This window comes from Sugiyamaella lignohabitans, chromosome B, assembly GCF_001640025.1.
Source record: "Sugiyamaella lignohabitans strain CBS 10342 chromosome B, complete sequence".
NCBI lineage: Eukaryota > Fungi > Ascomycota > Dipodascomycetes > Dipodascales > Trichomonascaceae > Sugiyamaella > Sugiyamaella lignohabitans.
This window is the reverse complement of record NC_031674.1, coordinates 1,931,431-1,955,039: the sequence shown is the minus strand read 5'-3', so window position 1 is coordinate 1,955,039 and position 23,609 is coordinate 1,931,431. Positions and strand designations below refer to the sequence as shown.

Sequence of the window (23,609 nt, the reverse complement as noted above, 5' to 3'; positions counted from 1 at the left end):
TAAAAATAGGCTTGTTCTGATAATGCAACCGTTGGGACATGCATGCAGGTGATTTAAGCAGGTGTATTGACATGCCGGCCGCTTGCGCGCTCGTCACTCGGAAAATTTCGATGTACAGCTTCTACACTAGAGACAGTCGGAATCTGAAAAATTATTATTGAATCAAAATATAACCGATTATGACTCTTCCAGGCTATGTTGTTCCTGGCCAAATAATCTCACCACTGATTGAAAAGGAAGGAAATGTCGTTCGAAGATATAAACCAGGCCATGGTGTAGTTGAACGCGATTTTGGCAATGTTAAAGCTCTCTCTGCTACTTTAGTAGGAAAGATCCAGATTGTATCTTTAGACGGAAAAAAGGAGGATGACATAGTGATGGTAGATGATGAAGATTTAGAAAATGACAAAAAAAGCAAGGTCAAGGGCAAGCCAACGGAATTAGTATTCCAGATCAATATCGAAAACAAATTTAATTACGGCAGTTCTGATAACGTATCAAGCACCCGTGTAGGCACATCTGTGCTTCCCGAAGTTGGCGACATTGTCTACGCCAAAGTTGTCAAGCTCACTCTTGTTCAGACTCACGTTGAAATCCTTGTTGTGGAAAATCAGGGAACAATATCTGCCGAATCTGGCCTTGGAGTTCATGCCTCTGCCGACGGCGTCGTGGGACTACCGCCTCTGGCATCTGGACAAGGCAGTGCTTCTAGTTCCGGTGATATTGCGGAGGGTTTCGGAGGTATCATTCGTATTCAAGATGTTCGTGCTACCCAAAGAGATAAGGTCAAGATACAGGAGTCTTTTAAACCAGGTGATATTGTCCGTGCGTTAGTGCTTTCGTTGGGTGATGGAAACAATTATTACCTCTCAACTGCAAGAAATGATTTGGGTGTTATTTTTGCTAAAAGCGCTGCTGGTGAGCACATGTATCCTATTGATTGGCAAACTATGAAGAGCTCTGTTACTGGCGCCCTCGAGTTACGCAAATGTGCTAAACCATTTTAAGAGCTTCGATATTCCTATCTTGACATTTCCTATTTTTTCTCACGGTGGTGCGTATTGTTTTGAGAATTGAAGTTAATGCAGTCGATCCTGGCAATTGAAAACTAACGAAAACTTTCCACCCGTATTCAAGAACGTGATATGTCGAGTATTTGTATATATAGATATGTGGAGCTCTATGATTCTATAGATTATTTATTTATTGTGTTTTGTGTTAAGACGAATGATGCCTGGATCCAGCGATGGCGAGAGTAGCAAGACAAGATCAAGTACTAGTAGTGGTGGTACCATTCATCGCGAATATGATAACTCAAAAGATTTCTATCCTATAAACCTCGAGGCAGTAGCAGATCTGTCACTTTATTACCGACTCAGCCAGAAAAAAGCAGCACCGTGTAGAATCAATCGCGCGACCAACTGGAATTCATTTTACGATATGATTCTTTACAACCTGCTTACCGTACCTGGCACGAAGTCGGAAAAAAATGACTTTTTCACCGACCGAGGATTCTCGTGGGTTGAATCAGGAAAGCAGGGGGTTGATGAAGTTATGAGATTTGTAACTACGGCAGCAGTAGAAATCTTAAAGGACAAAGGAATCCATGTCACATTTTCACAGCTACCAGGTATTGAACAAATAGGTAAGCCCTCTATGTCACTTTTTACCAACATTAGTCCTTGTCACCGCCCCTTATTAGTCGGACTGCATTATATTTATGAACACTACCCGATGATATCAACTGACGTGTGTTTCAACATGCACATAGAGGATTGCGAAAACGACAGTCGCAAGTTTAGCGATGATTATCCTAGTTATATTAGCAGAATTCGAGAGCTTTACTCTCATATGCTTTTGAATAATCTCCGCTATGGATACATTTCTACTGGTTCTTTTACTAGGTTCATCAGAAGGACTGAAATAGAATCCTGCATTGAAATTTCTCCCGCAATTCCCCTTCAAGCGTCAAAGCCTTATACTATAGCTGAGATTTTTGCCGCTGTATCCAGACAGTGTATTGTCGGAGACTTTGGCGATACCAATATCAGGAACGACTACTACCTTGAGCATGAACAGAATACATTTGAATTTCAACCGGAAACCTTGCCTGAACCAGATATCTTTAGCTTGAAAAAGCGCGACCCTACGATTCCTGGTAAAACAAAGTGGTGGAGGGTAAAGAGGCAGAGAGATATAATATTTAGACTCAAATTTCTTAAACCGAACCAGCCACTTCCTCTGAATAGCGAGCAGCCCTATAAATGGGGTATCAGCTTTGGTGTCATAACTATGATACCACCAGTACCTATCTCTCCAGAGTCACCAGGGACAGGACTACCTCTTGATATAACATGCCCCGCAGTCTTAAAATGTTGTAATTACAAGGCCGAAGAAAGCCCAGAGAGGTTGTGTGCTTTAGCACGAGAAGCATCCATGTACGAATATCTCGAGTGGTGTAAAATAGAAAGTGTTCCAAGACGCTACATCTATGGTGACGTCCTGGGATTTCTAAAAATCTTAGCTTTGGAACCCGTGGGTCGTTCAATAAGACCAAGTGATATAAATGGAGCAGTTATTGATAAGATGAAAGCAGCGACGTCAGAACTCCATCGCCATAAAATCTTACATCACGACATACGCCTATCCAACTACTGTATTGATGACGACAAACGTATCCGAATTATTGGCTTTTCAAAAGCCAAGCGCTACCACAACCTTTACGACATTGCAATTCAGCATGAGATGAATGCCTTGGAAGATATCATAACCGAAGGGCTGGCCGCTGCCAGCGAGGTTTCTGAGTAAATGCTAAATACTAAATTATCTACATAATTAAAATATATTTTTAAATACTATACCAGTTTCCACCACATAAACAGTTCTTTTGAAAAGCAACTGTCCATTGGGTGTACATTAATGTTTTCATATCATCCCAAATTGACAAACCTCCACACCGCACGCACCGTCGCTTACTCTCACTAGGACTAGATATTATGATTTTTCTCAAAATGTCAATTTCTTGCTGTGATTGATTCGGCTCCCAGGTATTACTCTCATTACCATTGTCTTGTTCTCCATCTAAGCCCAGCCAGCTTACGTCATAAAAATACAAGGCCGAGACGTCTATTTCTGGCAATAAACTGGTTCGAAAAACTTCTATTACACGGTCTTTTATTGGTTTCAGCTCCTTAGGAATTTTGGCATCAAGCATGAGTTTTTGTTCTATCGATAACCTATCCTGAAGTGTAGGTTGTAGCCGTTTTATCGATCCATCGACATCAGTCAACATCTTTTCAAATAATGGTAGTGGCACAGGTGCCATGGACATAGTTTCCTTAAGTCGCTGATAAGTCATTGCTGCAATACCACTCACAGGGTTATTCTCTTGGCTCGCAAAACTACTTGTCATTGTTTCTAGTCCACGAATTCCTCGTAATGAATAAATAAGGAGCATTCTAGGCACGCTAGCAAACATTATAGCCGCAGCTATTGATGTATTTTCTTCACCATCTTTTTCTTGTCTGTCAAGTGATAACATGTACAGCTCTTGACAGATGTATGCTAATAGATCTGTACACCAACGAATGAGGCCCAACATAGTTTGCACATGGTTCGCCTTTACCTCCATTTCACTAGTTCCAGCAGGAACTTGAATTTTGGGCTGGGAAGATGCACGAAGAGTGAACGTTAAAGCAAACGCTAGTAGACGAATATTGAGCACTGCCCAGGCAACCTTGCTCATAGGATTTCGTTCCCAGTTTTTATTAACAGTGCCGAGGGTCAGTTGCAAACTAAGTAGTCGTTGAAGTGATGGATTGACCATAACCTTGTCGATTTGGTAGTCCTTAGGCAGATCCAAGGTGAAGTTAACGGCTCTATGTGATTCCTGAAGTAATATGCGGAGGAACTTGTCATATACCTTTGGTGTATTCTTCTTGACATTTGCCAGCTCTTTAGTTATCACGCAAAAAAGATCATCACTCGCTACGTTACTAAAGCAAGAAATGGAATTTCTAACCGCTAATACGATAGCTGATGACAAAAGCTCTTCTTCACTGCTGCTACTTTGAGCAAGTTGCCTCTCAACATAATTGATTTTTAGCTGATTGTCTTCCAAATAAGCATAAGATACTTGATTTGGTGACAAACAGACACGGGTTATTGACATCGCAGGGAACAGGTATTTGGCGTCGTAAACACTGAGAAACGTTTTGGGACCCTTGTCTTGACCAGCTGGTGGACTCTGGTGAAGACCACGATATTTTAAATCAACCTTTCCATTCGCTGAAACAATGACTCTAAATGTGTCGTGAGATTCATAACTAAAGTTGACGACTGGACCACCAGAGTGTTCGACCAGTTCCTGGAAAACTAGCTTGGTTTCAACTTTCTCCCTTGAATTATCCCGCCTGCTTCCAAGGGAGTAGAAGCTTGAATGAAGAGACATTTGTTTGTCAGTCAGAGAATATTTACAGCTGACGCTTTTCTTGAGTGAGCCATATACAAAGTATAGCTCGTTTTCTATATTATCACCCCCCACAGGCTGCTTATGGGGGATATTGGGAATGGCTTGAAGATGGGTCAGTGACATACCTCTGGCTTCTTGTGGTGGTTCGATTGTCGTAGAAAGTACACGATCTATTGATATCACAGCAAAATCGCTGTTATTTTCAGGTGGTGGAGGGTTTGAGGTACCATTGGCACTAGGCGCAGGCTTGGCATTGAAATTCCATTTTATGGTGACGCGATATGCTCTTACCAGATGTGATTGTGAAGAATAAGTTACCAACAGTAAAGAGTCATCCTTGCATCCTTTCCATGTTGCATGTGAAATCCAATGATCCTGTGTGGCCTCTAAAACCGATGATACTTGAAAATACCTTGCATCAGTCTTGCCTTGTGCAGTGAGTCTCACAACACCTCGTCGAGAAACACTGATACAAGCTTGTTTACTTTGTACTGGATGATAGGGGCCCGAAGGTTTGCCTTGAGAAACACCATACGAAGCATGATATATAGGGCCTGGTTTTTGTTGCTGTGGTTGTTGCGTCATTTTGGTAGCAGGAGAGGCCAAAAGCACCGATTTATCCATATCCAACCACTTGAAACCTACAATTCCATTGAGTTCAGTAGGCTGTTGACTCTCTACTGATGAGGAGGGATGAAATACACAAGACATAGCCCCCGCTACTCCTGTTGAAAATATTGAAAGTTCTCCCTGGTTGTCGATACAAGCAATGTCGCCTCCAATGGGACCCCATGCTACGTGAACAATAGGCGCATCTCTGTGAATTACTGAAAGATTTGGTATGGTAGATGATGGGCCTAGACCCCAACTTAAGCCATCTATGCTAATTATATGAGTGATTTTAACAGTAGAATCTGTTAAGTATGCAATCGCTCCGTTCCTGGACCATGCAATTTCACTGAGCAGTTAGTATACCAGAGATATTATCAATTTCAAACGTCAACTTACTCATTGCAACCCTTTCTTTGCAACGACGCTAATCTCGAAGCCAATTCTTCGCTCATGGTCATATTGAATCCGACTGACTCCCTTTTGACACTCTTCTATCTTCACGGTGGAAATAGTAAACATATGTACTCAGCTTAATATGGGTCCTTTATAAGCATATTTTCTATTATCATGCCTAGCTGCTTGGCCATTTACCCCACTATAGCTTAATGGTTTAAGTGCCTGTGTAGTTGCCATAATTAAGTGTCGAAAAGAGCTAAACTTTGATCGGAAGTCCGTGTAAAAGTTACATTGGCATATATAGTATAGTAATTTACGTTGAACACTCTGGTCTTGAAATTTAATAGACAAAATTGAAACTTGCATATCCATCGTCGATCTATACACAAGCCCCCCTAGAATTTCCAAACAGAGTTACAAGTTCAATAACAGACTCACGGACTGACATCTGCACTCTGTCAAGCAGTATAGTGTAATCTTCACAATATAATCACGTAGAAAACATTATAATATAGTTGGTAGATAGGTATATATGTTGATCCTAGAACTCATAAAGCGCCACCCGTATGTAGCTGTGATGTATGTATATGCAGGTAGATAGCTTCTGTTTATTATGCAGTGTGTCTTGCATTGCCGATGGAACGTCATCCGTTCTCAATTCACATAATTATTAGTTTCAAGGCAAGAAAGTTGGTTTAATCTTATAAGTAGAAGCGAGTCTTTCTCTCTTTCTCACCCACTTGTTTTTCGTTTTTTTTGTGAGGTGTCACCACCAGTCTCTGTTTTTGAACCAAAAAATAATGTTACAAACTTCTAGCTATCAAGCTGGCGAAAGCTCATCATTTGACGCTGTCAAAGAAAATGATTTCAAAGGATACGGATATGACTATCAGGGCATTACTAAGTCACATCCTGAAGAGCAGTACGGTTGTGGCCAATTGTTGGACCAGTCCAAGGAAGGGTCAATATTTGCCTGTAGTGAATCAATCGGAAAGATAGACGAGCCTATTGTTAAAATTGAAGAAGATGAAAATGCTTTTACACTTCTCGACTTCTGTAATGATGAAGGAGAAGCTAATATCACCCCGTCTGTGCATCCATTTAATGAAATTTTTAAATTTCTAGACAATGGTTCTAAGCCCGCTGATGACTGGACTTGTGAAAATAATGAGAATTTCTCTGGGTCCTGCCATTCACCTGTGTTTTTAAAGAAAGAGCACGATATTAATGAAGACTATGAACCGAAGCGGTCTGCATTGGAGGAAATTGTTGGTTCCGGTGGCTCCTCCTCGCTACAGAACCGAAGAACACTCTCTCAGGCCCTAACTGATTCCACAACTCATGGGACAGCTTCATCTAGCACTTTGCACCATACTTCGAACCTCACTGCAACCACTCGATATAAACAGGAGATTGGTGGTAGATCTAAAAATCAGCGTAAGAATAACGGGAGAAACAAGAGGCAAGATTACGAGGTAGATGACGATGATGCTGATTACGAAGAGGAAGATGACGCAGACGAGTATGGAGAAGAGGAAGATGACGATGATGACGAATACAATGAAGAAGAAGAACATAGACAGAGTTCCAGAAGAAGCTATTCTAATAGCAAGATGAAAAACAAGCAAATTTCCACATTCTCTTATGCAAGACCTTCTCGTCTTGGTTACACCAAGCCAAGTCCTGCGTTGAAGGCCCAAGTTGGTTACATTAAACCTTGTCGCGTTGAAAAGCCTTCCCTTCTAAGTGATGTTAGTACAAAGGCTCCGAAACCCTACCTTGAGCAGACAATGGTAGAAAATTGTCCTTCACCGACATCACCCCTAGAATTTGTTCCTTTGGATATCAAACAAAAGGGCAAGTCTCGGAAAGATGGCAAGATTGGTATTGTTGTTGGCAAACGCACCTATCGCCTGTCCGGGGATCAATTGCTCCTACTGACTAAGTTGATGCAAATTGATTTCGAACCGGTAAATGTGATGCTCCCTAAGTCAAAACGATTCATAAAGGAGCCGTTGAATGTTGCACCAGAGTATTTGGTTCGCACTCGTCAGTCGGATATGATGGTTGAACAGTACGGGATACCATTTGAGTCTATCAAGTCTCGAGAACTGTTTTTCTGCCTTCCTCCAAAGGAAACCTATACCATCAATGGTGAGAGTTATCTTGGTGCTGAACCAACTGAGACTCTTTATGATCCAGTATTTATCCGACGTCTTCCCAGTGATGAAGACAATCATGGTTGGTGTGAAGTATGTGGCAAATGGCTCCAACTAAGAAATCACACCTATGCACATCATTTTAAATCAGTCCATGGAATCTCACAACGAACTAAATCGACTGTAACTCTACCAAAAGTGATTCGTGGCCAAGCTGGAAATGATAAAAAGATGCAGGGGTACTGCGAGCCCTGTCAATGCTGGATCGATCTTCACCATCGACGAAACGGTCAAAGATGGCAAACATGGTATATTCACCAGTTCCAAGTTCATCACAAAGATCAGAAGCCTAATGAAACACAACGACCAATTCCTGGCGTCAACAGCCCTGTTTCCCGCCTTTTTTCGGGATATTTGGGATAAAGCTCTAATAATTTCCATTAGTTCTCTCAATAATTGCAAAGCTGCTTTAATAATTATGTATTACGTTTCTGTCTACCATTTTATACCAGGGCAGTGTAAATAAAATCTTTCATATTCTCTAAATTTTTATCGGATGGCTCTGGAATAAACAATCACGGAAACCCAAGACCTACCAGCGATACAGTGGCAAAACAAAAACAGCATTGTTCCCCATCTATTCATTGTGAGTAGCAAGTATGTTAATGTTATCGAATCAGCATATTTTTAAATAGAGGAAACCCATTAATATTCCGTTCGCAATGCTTCTGAACTGAATCGGGAAATTTTCAGCATTAATCAGATACTGCACGGAATTCCAACCTACAACCCAGCCAATTCCATTAACATAAATCATAACTATAGCGATAGTTGGCACAACGCTCGAGAGTGAGTGTGATGCATCAAGCAGGAGAAACACAATTATGTATAATAGAGATACGCTTGGAGTATTATACCAGTATAGAGCGCTTTTTTTCTTTCTAATGTGTTTATGACGAAAAGGGCACAACACATAGCAGCGATGAGTTTTACTAGTCCTAGCATCGAGGCAACAAGCCCTTCATTTTTTGCCTGAACTCCAAGAATCCTAAATATTTCGGGGGCATATAGAGTCACAACGCTGCGCCAGTCCACTGTGACAAGATCTGGATTTGAAGACCAAGATATATCTGATATTTTGTCTCCACAAACACTCCTAGCCTTTCAAGCAAAAGTTGGTCGAAGGATTTCTCCAAATTTACGTGGCTTTCAATTCTGGAGAAATCCTCTGACAGACAGGCGTCGTCCTTCATTTTCCCATGTAGTTTTTCTGAGTTGGCGAGAGCATCCTTGACTCTTGCCCTCTTTACCAGCCATCTAGGACTTTCTAATACGAAGAATGACCCAGAAATCCCAAGTGCTGCAAATGGCAGCTGGAATAAAATTGGGATCACCCACTGGTTCCTGCTGGACGCTGGAATGTGTATGGGTGTTCCCAAATTCAAAAGGTAGCCCAGCATTATTCCAAGATAAAACAGCCAGAATAACAACAACATCAAAGGTCCCTTATCTCGGACGGGGTTATTTCTGCCAAGTAGGTAGGACATACAACTGAAGCCACCCGGAGATCCAGATATCAGCCTTCCAATCTCCAGTTGAGTTGCTCCATGTAATGATGAGATCTGGATATATTACACCATATCCATAAAGAACAGAGAAAGCATAACGCATTGATCCTTCCTAACCTATCCACCAGTAGTAGTTTTATAATTGATCCTCCTATGGATCCAAGCTGAACCATGGCTGTGATGATTGACTTGATTTCTGCCGTTTCTGACGAACTTCCGTCTGATAGACAGAATTGGAGATAAACGATGGCATGCTCATAGAGCCTGCTACATTCCCCTCATCATAACCACGTGCTGCTCCAAACGTTCCAAATAGTGCTACACCAGATCAGAGCTAATCATTTCAAGCTTCTTTAGGAATTTTCCTTCGCTGGTGCCAAAACATCCTAATCAACTTGCTAGCATAGATAGTAATAGCTTATATACCCGCCAGTTAGGAGTAGCTTTGTCCGTGACTATCTAAAAACATCTCGACTTAAAAGGAAAGACAATATACAGTATTTATATGCTAGATATAAGATCTAACTTAGATGTCTCTTGAACCTTGTTCTGTATTTTCTCGCCGAGCCGTTCGCTAGGAAATGGAAGGGCGTCATTGGGGCACAGTAAAAGGTGCCCAGTCGGTTCTGAAGTATAGACTAAGTCGTCCCATGTATTATTATTAGTTATATAATTTATTGAGTTCTAAAGCTAAACAAGTAGAATGCGTGTACAGCTTATAAAACGCTGTGCCATTTCCAACCTTGTCCACTATTGTTTGTGAGGTTCTGCTTGATTTTAGCCAGGTCATCATCGGTAAGATCACAGTATTTCTTGAAATAGCTAATAACGCCACCAAAGTCTCTAGCTATCATATTTATCGAACCAATCATAGCATCATACTTTGAAGAAAGCATATTAAGCATCTTTTCAGGATCCTCCCAGTGGCCCTTTTGACCATCAATTGCACTGATTATGCGAGGAATTTCTTCGCGTAGACCGTGGGTTGTGAGTTCATATTCTCTTGCAATGGTATTGCTATCGATATCCATGAACAGAAGGATAAGTGCACAAATGACACCCGTGCGGTCCTTGCCAGCAGTACAATGGATAACAATGGGGTCATTGGGGCGGTCACGAAGATGCAGCATGATCTGTCTGTAGCTGGGACCAGCTTTTGTAAGAATTTCCTTGTATGCTTGTTCGAAACCAGTCATGGGATCAAAGAAGTGTTGGTACCGTCTAGCTATTTCCTCTGGGGACGAATCTTGCTTCTGGAAAACTGGTACCCATCTAACTTCGGCCCCTGGTATAGAAGCAGCACCCATACGTTCACGTTCTGATTCAGAACGAAGATCGAATATAGTCTTAATTCCCAATTCATTAGTCATAACCGATTTTCCTTTCTCAGTAGCAAGCGACAAGTTGGCGCTTCGGAACAAAAGCCCTGACCTTACTGACTGACTGGGGAACTTCGAAGATTTATAGCCACCAAAGTCTCTGAAATTTGCAACTCCCTCTACATCCTTCCATCTGGGAACAACACCAGAGTACTTGTTAATCTCCATAAAACGTTCGCGGAGTGAATCACTTGAAAGCCATTTAGTAATAATATCCACAACTGCTGGGTTATAGTTTGCTTTCTTAGGAGCAGTCTCAGGAGTCGGTAAACCATAGAAATTGTGATCAGCATGTTGTAGAAGTTCCAAGGTATGACGTTGTCGCAAATCGTTGGCGAACTTTCCAACATCTTCTAAGCTAACAACATCATCTCTTAGTCCATAGACACTTAGGACTGAGGTATTGGGGTCCAAGTTCGGAAGGTCGGACAGATCAGTGCCACTCACCTTTATGGTCTCTTCATAAGGGATCCAAACATTAGGATAAGCGCCATGTCTATAGGCCTTGAGATAATATCCGCCCTCCGTGGCAGCATTGGGATAAATAGTATCCACTCGAGACTTGAGCTCGTGTCCGACATATCTAGCAGAACAGTTAATAAAATTTGGAATAGGCACTCTATGTTGACGAGTCAAAGCCCATCGGAAACCAGCTACTCCACCTCTGCTATGGCAGATCAATCCGAGCAAGATTAATTTCTTCTGACCAAGTAAATAATCAAAGATTACCAGATCAAAATCTTGTAAATCTGCTTCGATAACACGGGGCTGGGTATTCTTCCCCTCGGTAGAGGTAACTCCAGGAGGGGTAATATCAGAACTGTCACCACAGTTTCGGAAATCAAAGCGGAATGAGTATAAACCAAGCTTCTCTGCTAGAACCCGACAAAGTAACTTTTGATAACAGTAGTCTTTGTGACCGCCGAGACCATGCGCTACGACAACGACCTTTCCAGGACGCTCTTTGTTAACATTGGCTGGGGTAGTTAAGATACCAGTGATGAAGTTTTTACTATCATGGTGGAGAGTGACAGTCTCCTCGACATATCCCAAGGGTTCACCCGGTGTATTAGGTTGAGAAGGAGATGGTGAAGGAGTAGGAGGTTCGGACATTTCTAGAACAATAAGAGAATGAATTCTTGTAGTAGTCTAAGAAATGAAAATGACCAGATCAATGAAGGATAGGATGCAAAAAATATTAGCAGAACCGGTAATAGTGGGCAATTAAACCCCCTGCCTATGCAAGTACCGATGTGGGTTCGGCTTGGATCTAAACCGAGCTTTCTCGGCGGAACCTATAGCCGTGCAACTAATCTGTCTGTGGGGAAGTGCATCTAAAGATGCCGATGGAAATTTAGGCGGTCGCTCAATGCAGCCTGATATCGATCTTGACTGGTGGAGACACTGTAATTTGAAGAGAATGAGAGATATAGTTGAATATAAAGACCATTTCAAATGAATGTTCAACCTTTATATTGTCAAAAAATCGCATTGAAAAGTCCCACTCGCTCGTCTAGCGCATATATGCGTGTAAATTGAATTTCATAAATGCAGGGACAAAGTACCATCACACGTGCATGGAAATTATAGATTATCAGCGGAATGAGAGCACTGCCTATGGAACTAAACTTCAATTTTGGCCTTAACAAATAAAAATTCTAACTTTTTATGCTCAAATAAACTCCTGAGAGCTGACGTATTCAAAGCTACGTTTTGTATCCCGGTTAAAATGCCGTAATTTGGCGAGAAGCGATGCTATTACTATATAAAATCTCTGCTGACTCACGCACACTTGAACCGCGAATAGGGAATATCTGTCGACTCAAAAACACCCCCAATACCACTGAATTATACGATATTTCCGTGTATTCAGAGCTGACATTTATTCCCAGATATAGTAGCCTCCGCGGAGTTTAACGGCTTAGCCGTTTCGACCGCTGGATATCACGTTTTATCTGCATCGAGGTGTCAAACCCTGCGTCTTATATCCATGGAATACAGGTATCTCCACGGAACTTGAGTTGTACCAGATTATGTATAAAAAGAGCGATATTTTACTGTTAGTCTTACTGTTAGACGAGTCATTTGTTCTAGTTTATAAAATTGGTTTTACATTTAAGAAATATTTAACATGTCATCAAAAACAGTGTATTTCGTTTCAGGCGGCAACAGAGGCATCGGCTTCGGGCTTGTAAAAAAACTTTCGGCAATCAAAAATTCTCTGGTTATTGCCACTTCTCGTACACCGGAAAAGTCTACGGAACTTCTTAATTGGAAAAGTGAACACCCCAATGTTCATATTCTCAAATACGATGCTACTGTTCACAGCGATGCTGATCACTTAGCAAAAGAAATTGGCAAGCTTGCTGATGGAATTGACGTCTTTGTTGCCAACTCTGCCACCTCCGAAATTCCCATGACTGTTCTCGAGACACCTATTGAGTCATGGACTCGTCTGTATAACGTCAATACTTTAGGACCCATTGTCCTCTTCAAGGCTTTGTATCCATTGATTGTCAAACGTCAGACTCGCAAAGTCCTATTTGTAAGCAGTGGATTAAGCTCACAAAATTCGCTATCTGCTGCTATTAGTTCAAGCTCTTATGGTCAATCAAAGTCTGCTCTTAACTTTACGGCAAAGGAACTCAGTCTTGAGCTTGCCAAGGAAAATTTCATTGTGATTCCTATTTATCCTGGTCTAGTTGACACTGAGATGGGTAGTGGATTCGTTGATAATCTTGGCAAGCGATCCGACGAGTCCAACAGATTGGCCGATACTATGAGATCAAATATGATGATAACTGTCGAACAGAGTGCCTCAGCAGTCTCTGACATTATTGAATCTCTGTCTAATGAGGATAACGGCAAGTTCCTGAAATACGACAGATCTATTGTTCCCTGGTAGACATAAATCGAACCATAAGCTTGCAATCACCCTATAACTCCATCCAGGTGCTTGACAACGCCAAGCACGAGCTATTTGTTTTTCTATAAATATGTATTTGAATGATATACATTGAACTAGCAGAATTTACCGGAACTGGCCATTCCTGGATATTTCAGGGGGTGACGCAAGTCAGGTCGCATAGATAGCGATTCTGCCTGTTTTGTGCAGATACAGCGTTATCAGTGCTATTACCTATCGCCGCACGCGCTTCACGAAACTCACGCGTGAATTTTATAAAACACATGTTGCAGACCACTGATTAGTACCATTGTACAAGGAAGAAGTTATAGGGAAGAGTATAAGATGCCACGACCACAAATAAGACGCTCAGAAGCCAAGGGCTTGCCGCCTATTGCCGTCAAAAAGTTTCCAGAGCAAGTAGCTAGTTTCAAGAGCCCCTGTCCCAAACGAAGAAGTTCACGATTAGCTGCCAAGGAGAAAACCCGTCAGCAGTTAGAGAAAGTGTCAGTTATAGCTGCTGAAACTGTTGTGGAAGCTAGTCCTCAAGAAAAAACCAGTAGCGATTCGTCGTTTTATAATGCAGAATTACCAGTTCCGAGACGAGCATCACTCTTTGACTCCAGAGAGCTAGAACATGAACCCAGTTCCAGCCATACCAAAAGCTATAAAGAAATGGACCTGAGTTTAGACTCGGGTTTCCAAGTAGCTTCTAGTGAGTCTAATAACAGAGATATTCGAAACGAAAATGTTAAAATCACGAATGATAAACTAGGACTACCCCTGGATCCAGATACAGCAGCTGTCCCACCACGAAGGAGAAGTCTCAGATCACGCTCAAATAACACTGAGGGACCCGATATCCATCCAATAAGCTCTAGCGAACATGCCAATAACTTCCCTGAATCCTCACCTGTAATATCAGACTTTGCCGAGTCTCCAATCCCAGTTCACGGTCCATTATCCAGCCGCGAAGGGCAGCCGTCCCCGGTGGTTTCGCCATTGGCATCTTCGCCATTACACCTAACACTAGGTAATTCTCCTCCATATATCCCAGGATCGGGATCGTCTGAGTCAGATGCTATTTACCTCGAAAACGCAGAAAACATCCCACCGGCCGAACCACTATCCAGCGATCCGTTTGGATTCAACAAGGTCCTAAATTATCATCCCAAATTAACCAAGAAGAAACCAGCCAAACCCCAAGGAAAAGAACAGCCCGCCGCCGAGTTTAAAATATACCAAGATTCTGGAGAATCCAGCGAAGGAGAGAAAAATCAAGACGAAGAAGTTGTCGAACTAGAATCCCCGCAATCGTCACCACCTCGACGTGCGACCAGAAACAAAACAGCCCTCCAGCCCATTTCATCGAAAGAGCTCATCGACTGGCTACCCCGAGAAACCCAACGACTTCAGCCGGCACGTACCGCAAAAAAGAAATCGAATCCCGAAGCAGACGAAGAGTCAGGAGAAGAGCATACAAGAGCAAGAAGTCGAGTGAAAAGAGTCTCATCAACTGCTAAAACTGGAAAGAAGAATGGCTCCTCAAAAGTCGCTAAACAAACCAAAAGTAGAATGTCCAAGGTCGACGAGGGACCTGCGCCTCTCGACGATATCCTCGACGCAGACCGACGGCGAGAAGTCCAGCAAAAGCTGAAACAAATAGACGAATGGGAACTCAAAGAAGTCATCGACACATCTCCCTCCTCCAGCTCCTCCCTCTTCTAACCAGCCCCTGTGCTGTCAAGTCTTATGGTGTTATGTAGTTACGTTTTTCAATATTTAATTATCGCTGTTACGAATGAAGCACACACCCTCTTCTGCCTGCCTCCGGCGGCTGGGGCTCTGCCCCAGACCCCGCTGCTCCTCTCGCTACGCTCGAGTCGTTCCGTTCGACAGTCCCCGCCAACTCCTGCGAAGCAGGAGCAACCAGGGTCTGGGGCGGAGCCCCAGCCGCCGGGGGCAGCACCCAAAAGTAATAATAATTGTGTATTCAGTTATGCAGTAAAGGAGTTCGAAATTAAATTAGAGCATAAGCGAAGTTGTAGAACGGCCGGTCAACGAGGGCTACGACTCGATGGCCAGGCCGTAGACAGTGGTGCTACTGTCGATTTTGATGTTCTCGAGGCTGGTGGTCAGGTCGGACTTGGCCTTGTCTTCGGGCAGGGGAGACAGCTCGCCGAGTGTGGTGTTGCTGACCTCGTCATCTTCTAGGTCTTGTTGTGCGGTGGCTTTGGACTCGTCGGCTTCGTCATTGGAGATCTCGCCGTCGTTTTCGTTGTCGCCCTCGTCGCTGACATCGCCGTAGTAGTTTTTACCGTGCGAGAAGTAGTAGTCTCTGCCATTGGAGTATAGCTGATGGTGCAGGTGGTGTTGTTGGTATCTGGCCTGGTCAACAGCAGCAGCCATGGCAGCGGCATACATGTATTGCTCGTGTTGGGCTTGTGACAGGTACTGGGCTAGTGCCTGGCTGCGGGACGAGGTGGCCAGGATCGATGGCGACACACGGTCTTGATCTGACCCGGCTGGTGGACTCGATGCATCGCCACTGGTACCATCTCTCGCCTCGCCATTCGTAGAAACAGCAGCTGCAGCGGCAGCAGCCTGTTGATTGGGGACTCGAGGACTGTTTCCACACCGGTCTTTGCCGAAGTTGATTTTAAACTGCTTGTACTCGTCCTTCTCCTTGATACCTTCAATGGCCTTGATGGCATTGGTGATATCAGTGAAGTTGACAAAAGCACACGACTTTTCAGGCAGGAAATTGATTTGCTCAATCTCACCAAACTCGGAAAAGTCCTTACGTAGCTTGGCTTCGGGCCAGTTATCGTCGATGTTCCCGATATACACGTTTCTACTAGCACCAGCAGTCACAGCTAGAGAAATGGCACTCATTAATGGACCAGAGTGTTTACCCCAACCAACCTTTAATCGTCGATTATGAATCGACAAACCTTGAATATTAGCCATGGCAAAGAACTGAGCAGCGGCAGTGGGGTCTATGAACGTCACGAAACAAATATGTCGCTCGGGAATATATCGAATGTTGTGAAGAAGGCCACCTCGTACAACGTTGCAGATTTCTTCAATAGTAGTCTCTGGGTGGACGTTTCCAAGATAAATAGTACGGTTGCCAATGTTATTAGCACCACCAGCAGTCGTAGCAACTGCAACAGCGGCAGCCGATTGTTGGGCAAGAGCGTTTGATAGCACCTCGCGGTCGACATTAGCAAGAACATGTTCGAATCCAGAAGCAATTCCAAGATACTGAGCGGCATTTTGCTGCTGAGTCTTGGAAATATATGCACATCTATCTTTACCATAGAATACCTTGCGATTAGACCACTCGGGCACTTGAGGTAACTGGGCCACTACTTTAGTAGCAGTGGCTATACTGAGGAAGTGGACAAATCCGATATTTTTCTCACGAATCAGCTTGATAGTGTCAATAGGACCGAACTTGGAAACTGCGTTATAAATGTCATGTTCGGTGATATCGTCGGGCAGATTGCCCAGGTAAACGTTTCTCGAGGCGCCATCATGGGCCACAGCCAAAGAAACGGCAGAAGGAACTGGAGACGACCTTCCCCAGCCTATTTTGATGTCCTGACCATTAATCGACAGTTTCTTCAAAACAGCATCAGCATGGAAATGAGCAGCAGAAGAATGGTCGAGGAATGACACAAATGCACAAGTTTTTTCAGGGATGATTTTAATGTTTTCAACAACACCTGAACGCACGTGGTTAAGAATCTGTTCAGCAGTGGCATCAACTGGAACATTGCCCAGGTATATAGTACGCGAGTGGTTTTCCAGGTCAATTTGAGATGAGTAGTATTGTTGTTGAAGGTAGTTTGCAGCCGCTGCAGCTGCTGCTACGGAAGATGGAGACGAGGGAGACTTGGAGTTCATACCATTGGCAGCAGCTAGAGCAGCAGCGGCAGGAGAAACAGGATTAGCAGCGGAAAACGAGCCAAACTGGCCGATGGCCGGCGTGCCTGGTTGGAAGGGAGAGCCAAATAGTAGTTGAGAGGGGAGCATAGGGGTAAAAGGAAGGTCATACTGAGCCATTGGAGAATATGGCACAGAGTTGGCAGCCGATGCCGTCATATTAATAGACGAGGAACTGTGAGAAGACGACGCATTTTCATTCAAGGCGTCGGGTTCAGCAGACTCGCCTTCAGACGAGGTTGTAACAGACGTGTCAGCAGACGGATTTGCCGATGACTCAGCAGTAGCAGCAGCAGCAGCAGTGACACTAGGAGTAGTATTTGAAGTGGTGCTAGTAGTGCTAGCATTAGCAGTAGTATTGGTAGTGGAGGACGCAACGGTCGCAGAGGAAGCACCAGCATCAGCATTACTGGCGGAATATGAACTAGACGGCATCATTTCAAAAGAGCGTAACAAGAAATAAAAACGACAGGAAAGCCACGGACGGACTAAATAGAAAAATCAAACGATTGGAAATCAAGAACCAGCTATAGCGAGCGACACACGACACACGACACGAGTTCTAGAAGTCAATAACACAAGCCTTTTAAAGCCAATAGGATATTCGATAGAACAGCAATCGACTAGATCAGAGGTATCAACAACAGTGAATAACCGACAAATGGATTAAAGATTGACGACCGACGATTATTAAAACTAACGAATGAATGGATGTTTCGAGGATCACGGCCACAGTTCAGGTTCAGGTTCACGACTATACGGTACGGTCAGCTAAGGAAAGAGCTCGAACGAAGAGAAAAAAAAACGAGTAAGAAAGAATAGAAAAAAAACGGGAAAGAAGAGAATCAAGAAAGGAAACCGAGCAGTCAACCTCTATATCTACACATGCAGTTAGTTACCAGTTCGTTCACACTCGCACAAACGGGCCTGTTCAAGGCGTCCCCGGTCTGCCTCCGGCGGCTGGGGCTCTGCCCCAGACCCCGTGGCTCCTCTCGCTTCGCTCGAGTCGTTGCTTGGGGGTCCCTTGAAGAACTGAAGTAGTGAAGTAATGAAATAATGGTTCCAACTGGGACAGATGCAAGATGCAGACGCAGGAGCAGCGTGGTAGTAAACAAACAAACAGACAGGCATCATCCACACCAGCCTGAAGTAACAGTGTACAAAGATATTGATAATTGACGGTGTCGAGCGCGATACCACATCACAGCGCCTTCAACTCCAGCATCAGCTTAGCTTCAATATCAACAGCTTCAGCTCCACCTCCAGCGTCAGCACAGGCCACAACACTACCAGAATTTTGTCACCAACTGCACCATCACAGCACCATTTCAATATCACAGAACCACTGTATTACTCCTAATAATCTCAGAACCACTACACCACTTCTGTAACACTAACTCTACACGATCACCACCACTAAAACACCTCAGTTGTAGTACTACTACTACTACATTGTACACTATACTGTACACTGTACTATCACTCTAGACACGACCATATCACGACACCACCACCCTATCAATACAATCTCCCAAACCAAAAAAAACTTACAAATTAATTTCACAACCCACTCTCAATAAACCAGCGTCTAGTACGTGTTGAAGAGAAATAAAAAAAGAGAGCCACCCGAACAAAAGGCACCAAAACGAAATATCCCAGTGTTTATTAATAGAAATAGACTTGTAAACCAGATGCCCGTTATAGATGAGATGATTTTGTTTCTGAAATCAGATTGCAACCTTAAAATGGAGTAATATCCAGATATTTTACAATTCGACACCGAAAATAAATAAAAGCCAAATAAAAAAACACCAATTCCAATTCCAATACAAATACAAAAACACAACAATAATAATAACCCAATATTTACCTTAATTAACCTTTAAAGCAGCTGCAGTTTAAGGGGTTTGTGTCTATTTGTTCCTTTTAGGGAGACTCCCACAAACGGGGGCAGGAACAGGGGGTGCTGCTGCATATAATTAGGGCATACTGAATATGAAACGCAACCGGCCTGGCGCGCCCGAGCCGCGTGCCTACCTACCCTTAAACACACACACTCTCTCTACAGCAACTGCTGCTGCTGCAGCGCTTGGCCCTCTCGGGCGGTGTTCAACACTAACCGGACCGGTCTTTAAACCTAACGTGTGGGTGTTCTATAATTGGGTTTCGAGGGAGAGGGGGGTAGGGCACTGCCTCCGGCGGCTGGGGCTCCGCCCCAGACCCTGGTTGCTCCTCTCGCTTCGCTCGAGTCGTTTCGTCGACGGTTCCAGCAGTCTCCTGCGAAGCAGGAGCTACGGGGTCTGGGGCAGAGCCCCAGCCGCCGGAGGCAGCGTCGCATCCCCCTGGCAGAGAGGGCCCCGTATACAGGCGTGAACCATAATCGTAGCTGCAGGAGCCGGTGCTGCAGTTTCAGGCAGCTGCTGGTGCGTGGTGGTGGTGGTGCCCCGGCTGTAGTCCCGGCACCAGCTCGAGCGTCGCTCGGCGATGGATTTTGCGAGTTGGGAGTAAGAGCGGCGGCCAGAGCGGCAGCCAGAGCAGCACCAGCGGCAGAAGCACCTGCAGGGTTAGCGGTAGTGGGTGAGGATGGGCAGCAGCAAGGGCGGCGGCGGCAGCGCTAGCTGCTCGATGCAGCAGCAGCTTAAACGCTATCGGCCTGCTCTATCGGCCGGGGTTGCTGGAGCTGCCCGTGCAGGAACCGCAGTCTTGGAGCGAGAGACTAGAGACCCCAGTGCCAACTGAGTAATTGAACGTTCCTGGCGGCAGATCATGGGCTGGGAGATTGGCCGGTCTGGCGTGCACCACCGCCAGCAGACCACCAGCCAGACCGCCAGCCCTCATATGATTTAACTAGCAACTTATTCCATCACTCCCTCACTCAATTATTCAATCAATCACTCACTCACTTACTCACGTAACTACCTACTCACTTCCTCACTTCCTCACTACCACTTGATCCCTGACAAATCACATAACCCCTGTATTACTTGATCACAGATTAAATTAGCTAATTAATTAACGGCGCACCAATAACAGCCAATCACGGGCGCACAGCACATTACGCCCACAACGGGCCAGAACCGCTGTCAAGTCAATTAATCAATCGGCGACGCTTGTTTTATTGTGTTTGTTGTTTGATTAACTAGCTTGTTTCAGCGGCATGGATTGGGAAAGTGGACATGCACCCACTGGCACCGCTGAGATTACCATCTGCAATCCCCATGCAACTCATCTGCCGGACGGGGGTGTGCCTCCGGCGGCTGGGGCTCCGCCCCAGACCCTGGTTGCTCCTCTCGCTTCGCTCGAGTCGTTGCGTCGGGGTCGGGCTGGTGGGTTTTTGGGGGGCTGATGGCCGGTGGGCCCTGCCTGTGACGACCGTTAAGCTTGTTGTTGGAATGCACGTTGTCCAACCAACAACCGAGCCGTGGTAACTCGCTGATGCTGCTGCCGGCTGAACGACTCGAGCGAAGCGAGAGGAGCAACCAGGGTCTGGGGCGGAGCCCCAGCCGCCGGAGGCAGTGGTGAGAAGAACAAGAAGAAGAAGAGAATGCAAATGCGATAAATATTTATGTAAAGAATAAAATGCTAGAATTAGATGGATGCAGTGAGAGGAGGGACGAGAGATGAGTGAGGGTGGATGGTTACTCGACGGTGACGGAGGGGGAGCGGAAGCTGAGACTGAGGTCGTCGAAACCGGTGCTGGTGGTGGAGTGGGGAGTGCCGCTGCTCTCGGAGTCGTAGTTGTTCCATGTGGACTCGATTGCGCTTGACCGGCGGCTGTCAATGAGTCGCGAGCGTGGTCGGCGTCGGTTGAGTCCGCCTCGTTTGAGGTCGCTACCACTGCTGTCAGTTCGGTCGACCAGCGCTGAGGAAGGTGGTGCTACGGCCATTGGTTTGCTAGGTGGTTGTTGGACCAATTTGTGTAGCTCGTCGGTCTGCTGCTCGAGCTCCTCGATTCCTCGGTACATGTCTTGTAGGAGACTTTCTCTAAGCACTCTGTCGTTTTGTTGTTGGCTTTTCGACGTGGGTGATCGGGGTGATCTCGGTGATGCGGGTGATCTTGGTGATGTAGTGAGGTTGGCGATGGGATTGTTGTTGTGGGTGGAAGTGATGGTGTTGGTGGTGAAAGGTTGATGCTCGTCAGGCCGACGGGGGACTTGGATTAATGGAGGAGATGCGGAGATCATGGAACTGTTTCTGGCGAGTCCGAATGTCACTGGTGAAGATACAAGTCGGTGTTTGTTGTCCGGAGATACTCGGTGTGGTGGCTGGGGAAGTGGTCGTGGTGCCATGGCACTGCTGCTTCTTTTTCCAGAAAGCCATAATGACTCAGTACCAGGTTTTGACATCCAGGTCAATGAGTCTGAAGACGATCTGTTGGCTCCTCCTGGTGTGCCTTGAGATGATGAACCCATGAGTTTTCCGTATTTCGACGAGAATTGCGAGTCGTCGCCAGGAGAGTGATTTACGTCTTCAGTAGGCAGAGACCGCTCTTCGATACTGTCTGCGTCAGAAAAGAGTGAACCAGAGGAGTCACTGTGGTTGTCAGACATGTCTGCTGAGTGTTGTGATAACGAGTCGCTGTAAGAAGCAGCGCTATCAGAGTTTGATCTGGTGTGACCACTGAGACTACCGCCAGAAGAACGGGTGAAGGATGAAGAATTGTCGCCTGAAACACTGGAGAAATCGCTGTAGGTCGATCGTTTGTACTGTTTTTCCTCTTCGACTTCCCATGAATGGATTTCCTGACGGAGAACTACTCGCACCGCAATAGCTCGGCGTAAGTACCGGGACCATGTATCGACAAACTCCAGAGCCTCATCGAGTTTGGCCAAGTTATCGATGTTGGCGCTGTCGGACCCAGCGAGGAATTTTCCTGGATCGTCTGATCCGTAAACATCGACACGGCGAATAATGGGCTCTCTGTTTCTGCTCGAGTAGCGACGACTGACGCTGCCAGATTTGCCAGAACGAGTGGATTTCCGGCGAGAGAGTCGACGAACGGGCATGATTTCAACTTGGAATGGAGCTGAATCGGGACCAGCAGGACCAGCTGTCGAAGATAAATGTCGTCGTCTCTCCAACGGATCAATATCACCAGCACCAACTACAGGAGCAGCTGCAGCAGTAGTAGCAGCAACGGCAGCAACGGCAGGAATAGAACCAGCAGCAGCAACCGTTAGAGGAGGACGGGGCACTTCCGATCCCACTGGAACGTCTCGGGCAATGCCAGAGTCAAGATATTCTCGTGACATGGGATCAGTCTGAACACCTTCAGAAACCGACACTTTCTTAGCATGGGCCGATTTGTGCAAGTCAGGAGGCTGTTCAGACAGCTTTTTGCGGTAATCATATTCAAACTCGTCAAACTCCAGCAAACTGGATGAGGTTCGTGCGAGATTAACTGGTCGAGGTGACACTATTGGCACCGCTTGGTATTGGCCACCAGCACCAGGTTTGTATCGACTGCTAGGATGACGACGAACCTGTGGGTGGAGTCTAAACAAATCAATGGGTTTGATGTTGAACTTGAGAGGTCGAGGACGACGAGGCGATGCAACTACCTCGAATGATAACTGGCGATTCAATTGATCTTTACTATAATGATACTTGACTTTAGATCTTCTTCGAAACAATTTTCTGAAATATCTGCGTACAGGAGAACCTCTCATTCTACTACCAGCACTAGTCCTCTTCCTGACCAGCATTACAGGAGAAGTGCTGAAAGGAGCGTTGGCGGCCACTCCAGAATACGAGTTTTGATGACCATGTGGATTGGAGTTCTCATTATTTTGGTCCCTGTTAAGGTTTTCTCGGTTTGTTTCATAATGTTGATGATCGTCTGCACCTGCAGGGGGAGGAGTTGGAGGAGCATTTGCGGATGCATAATAAAACCCACGATTCTCATTTAAAACTGATGGAGTAGCTGGGGGAGCTACTGTTGTTGATGCTGCTGGTGGTGGAAATACAGTATCAGTCGCGGCAAAGTCAACACCACGACCTCTGCCCTTTTTACCGAAAATACCACGAAGAGGTGCTGCAGATGCATTGACTGACGAACTAGGTGATGCAGGGGAATGCGAATGTCTGGTTCGACGCAGATTCGACGACGTCCGTTTCAGATTGGATGGTGATCTTCTAAGCCGTAAAAAACTTCGTCGTGGTGAGGTG

At 45.1% G+C, this 23,609-nt stretch overlaps 7 protein-coding genes across 7 annotated transcripts; 4 read left to right on the top strand and 3 right to left on the bottom strand.

Moving 5' to 3' along the window:
- Window positions 1-179: 179 nt before the first annotated feature.
- CSL4 (Csl4p) lies at window positions 180-1,007 on the top strand (the record flags this gene model as incomplete). The annotated part of the gene is made up of 1 exon (XM_018879575.1): window positions 180-1,007. One exon carries the CDS (start codon window positions 180-182, stop codon window positions 1,005-1,007), a length of 828 nt encoding a protein of 275 aa, XP_018737478.1.
- A 220-nt stretch (window positions 1,008-1,227) lies between these two features.
- AWJ20_2619 (uncharacterized protein) lies at window positions 1,228-2,808 on the top strand (the record flags this gene model as incomplete). The annotated part of the gene is made up of 1 exon (XM_018879573.1): window positions 1,228-2,808. The coding sequence occupies one exon, from the start codon at window positions 1,228-1,230 to the stop codon at window positions 2,806-2,808; it is 1,581 nt and encodes a 526-aa protein (XP_018737477.1).
- Window positions 2,809-2,848: 40 nt separating this feature from the next.
- SIN4 (Sin4p) lies at window positions 2,849-5,056 on the bottom strand (the record flags this gene model as incomplete). Its single annotated transcript, XM_018879572.1, has 1 exon — window positions 2,849-5,056. The coding sequence occupies one exon, from the start codon at window positions 5,054-5,056 to the stop codon at window positions 2,849-2,851; it is 2,208 nt and encodes a 735-aa protein (XP_018737476.1).
- Window positions 5,057-6,279: 1,223 nt separating this feature from the next.
- On the top strand, window positions 6,280-8,061 carry AWJ20_2617 (uncharacterized protein; the record flags this gene model as incomplete). Its single annotated transcript, XM_018879571.1, has 1 exon — window positions 6,280-8,061. The coding sequence occupies one exon, from the start codon at window positions 6,280-6,282 to the stop codon at window positions 8,059-8,061; it is 1,782 nt and encodes a 593-aa protein (XP_018737475.1).
- Window positions 8,062-9,922: 1,861 nt separating this feature from the next.
- On the bottom strand, window positions 9,923-11,698 carry AWJ20_2616 (uncharacterized protein; the record flags this gene model as incomplete). Its single annotated transcript, XM_018879570.1, has 1 exon — window positions 9,923-11,698. The coding sequence occupies one exon, from the start codon at window positions 11,696-11,698 to the stop codon at window positions 9,923-9,925; it is 1,776 nt and encodes a 591-aa protein (XP_018737474.1).
- A 1,018-nt stretch (window positions 11,699-12,716) lies between these two features.
- AWJ20_2615 (uncharacterized protein) lies at window positions 12,717-13,490 on the top strand (the record flags this gene model as incomplete). Its single annotated transcript, XM_018879569.1, has 1 exon — window positions 12,717-13,490. One exon carries the CDS (start codon window positions 12,717-12,719, stop codon window positions 13,488-13,490), a length of 774 nt encoding a protein of 257 aa, XP_018737473.1.
- Window positions 13,491-15,557: 2,067 nt separating this feature from the next.
- On the bottom strand, window positions 15,558-17,879 carry MRN1 (Mrn1p; the record flags this gene model as incomplete). Its single annotated transcript, XM_018879568.1, has 1 exon — window positions 15,558-17,879. One exon carries the CDS (start codon window positions 17,877-17,879, stop codon window positions 15,558-15,560), a length of 2,322 nt encoding a protein of 773 aa, XP_018737472.1.
- Window positions 17,880-23,609: the final 5,730 nt, after the last annotated feature.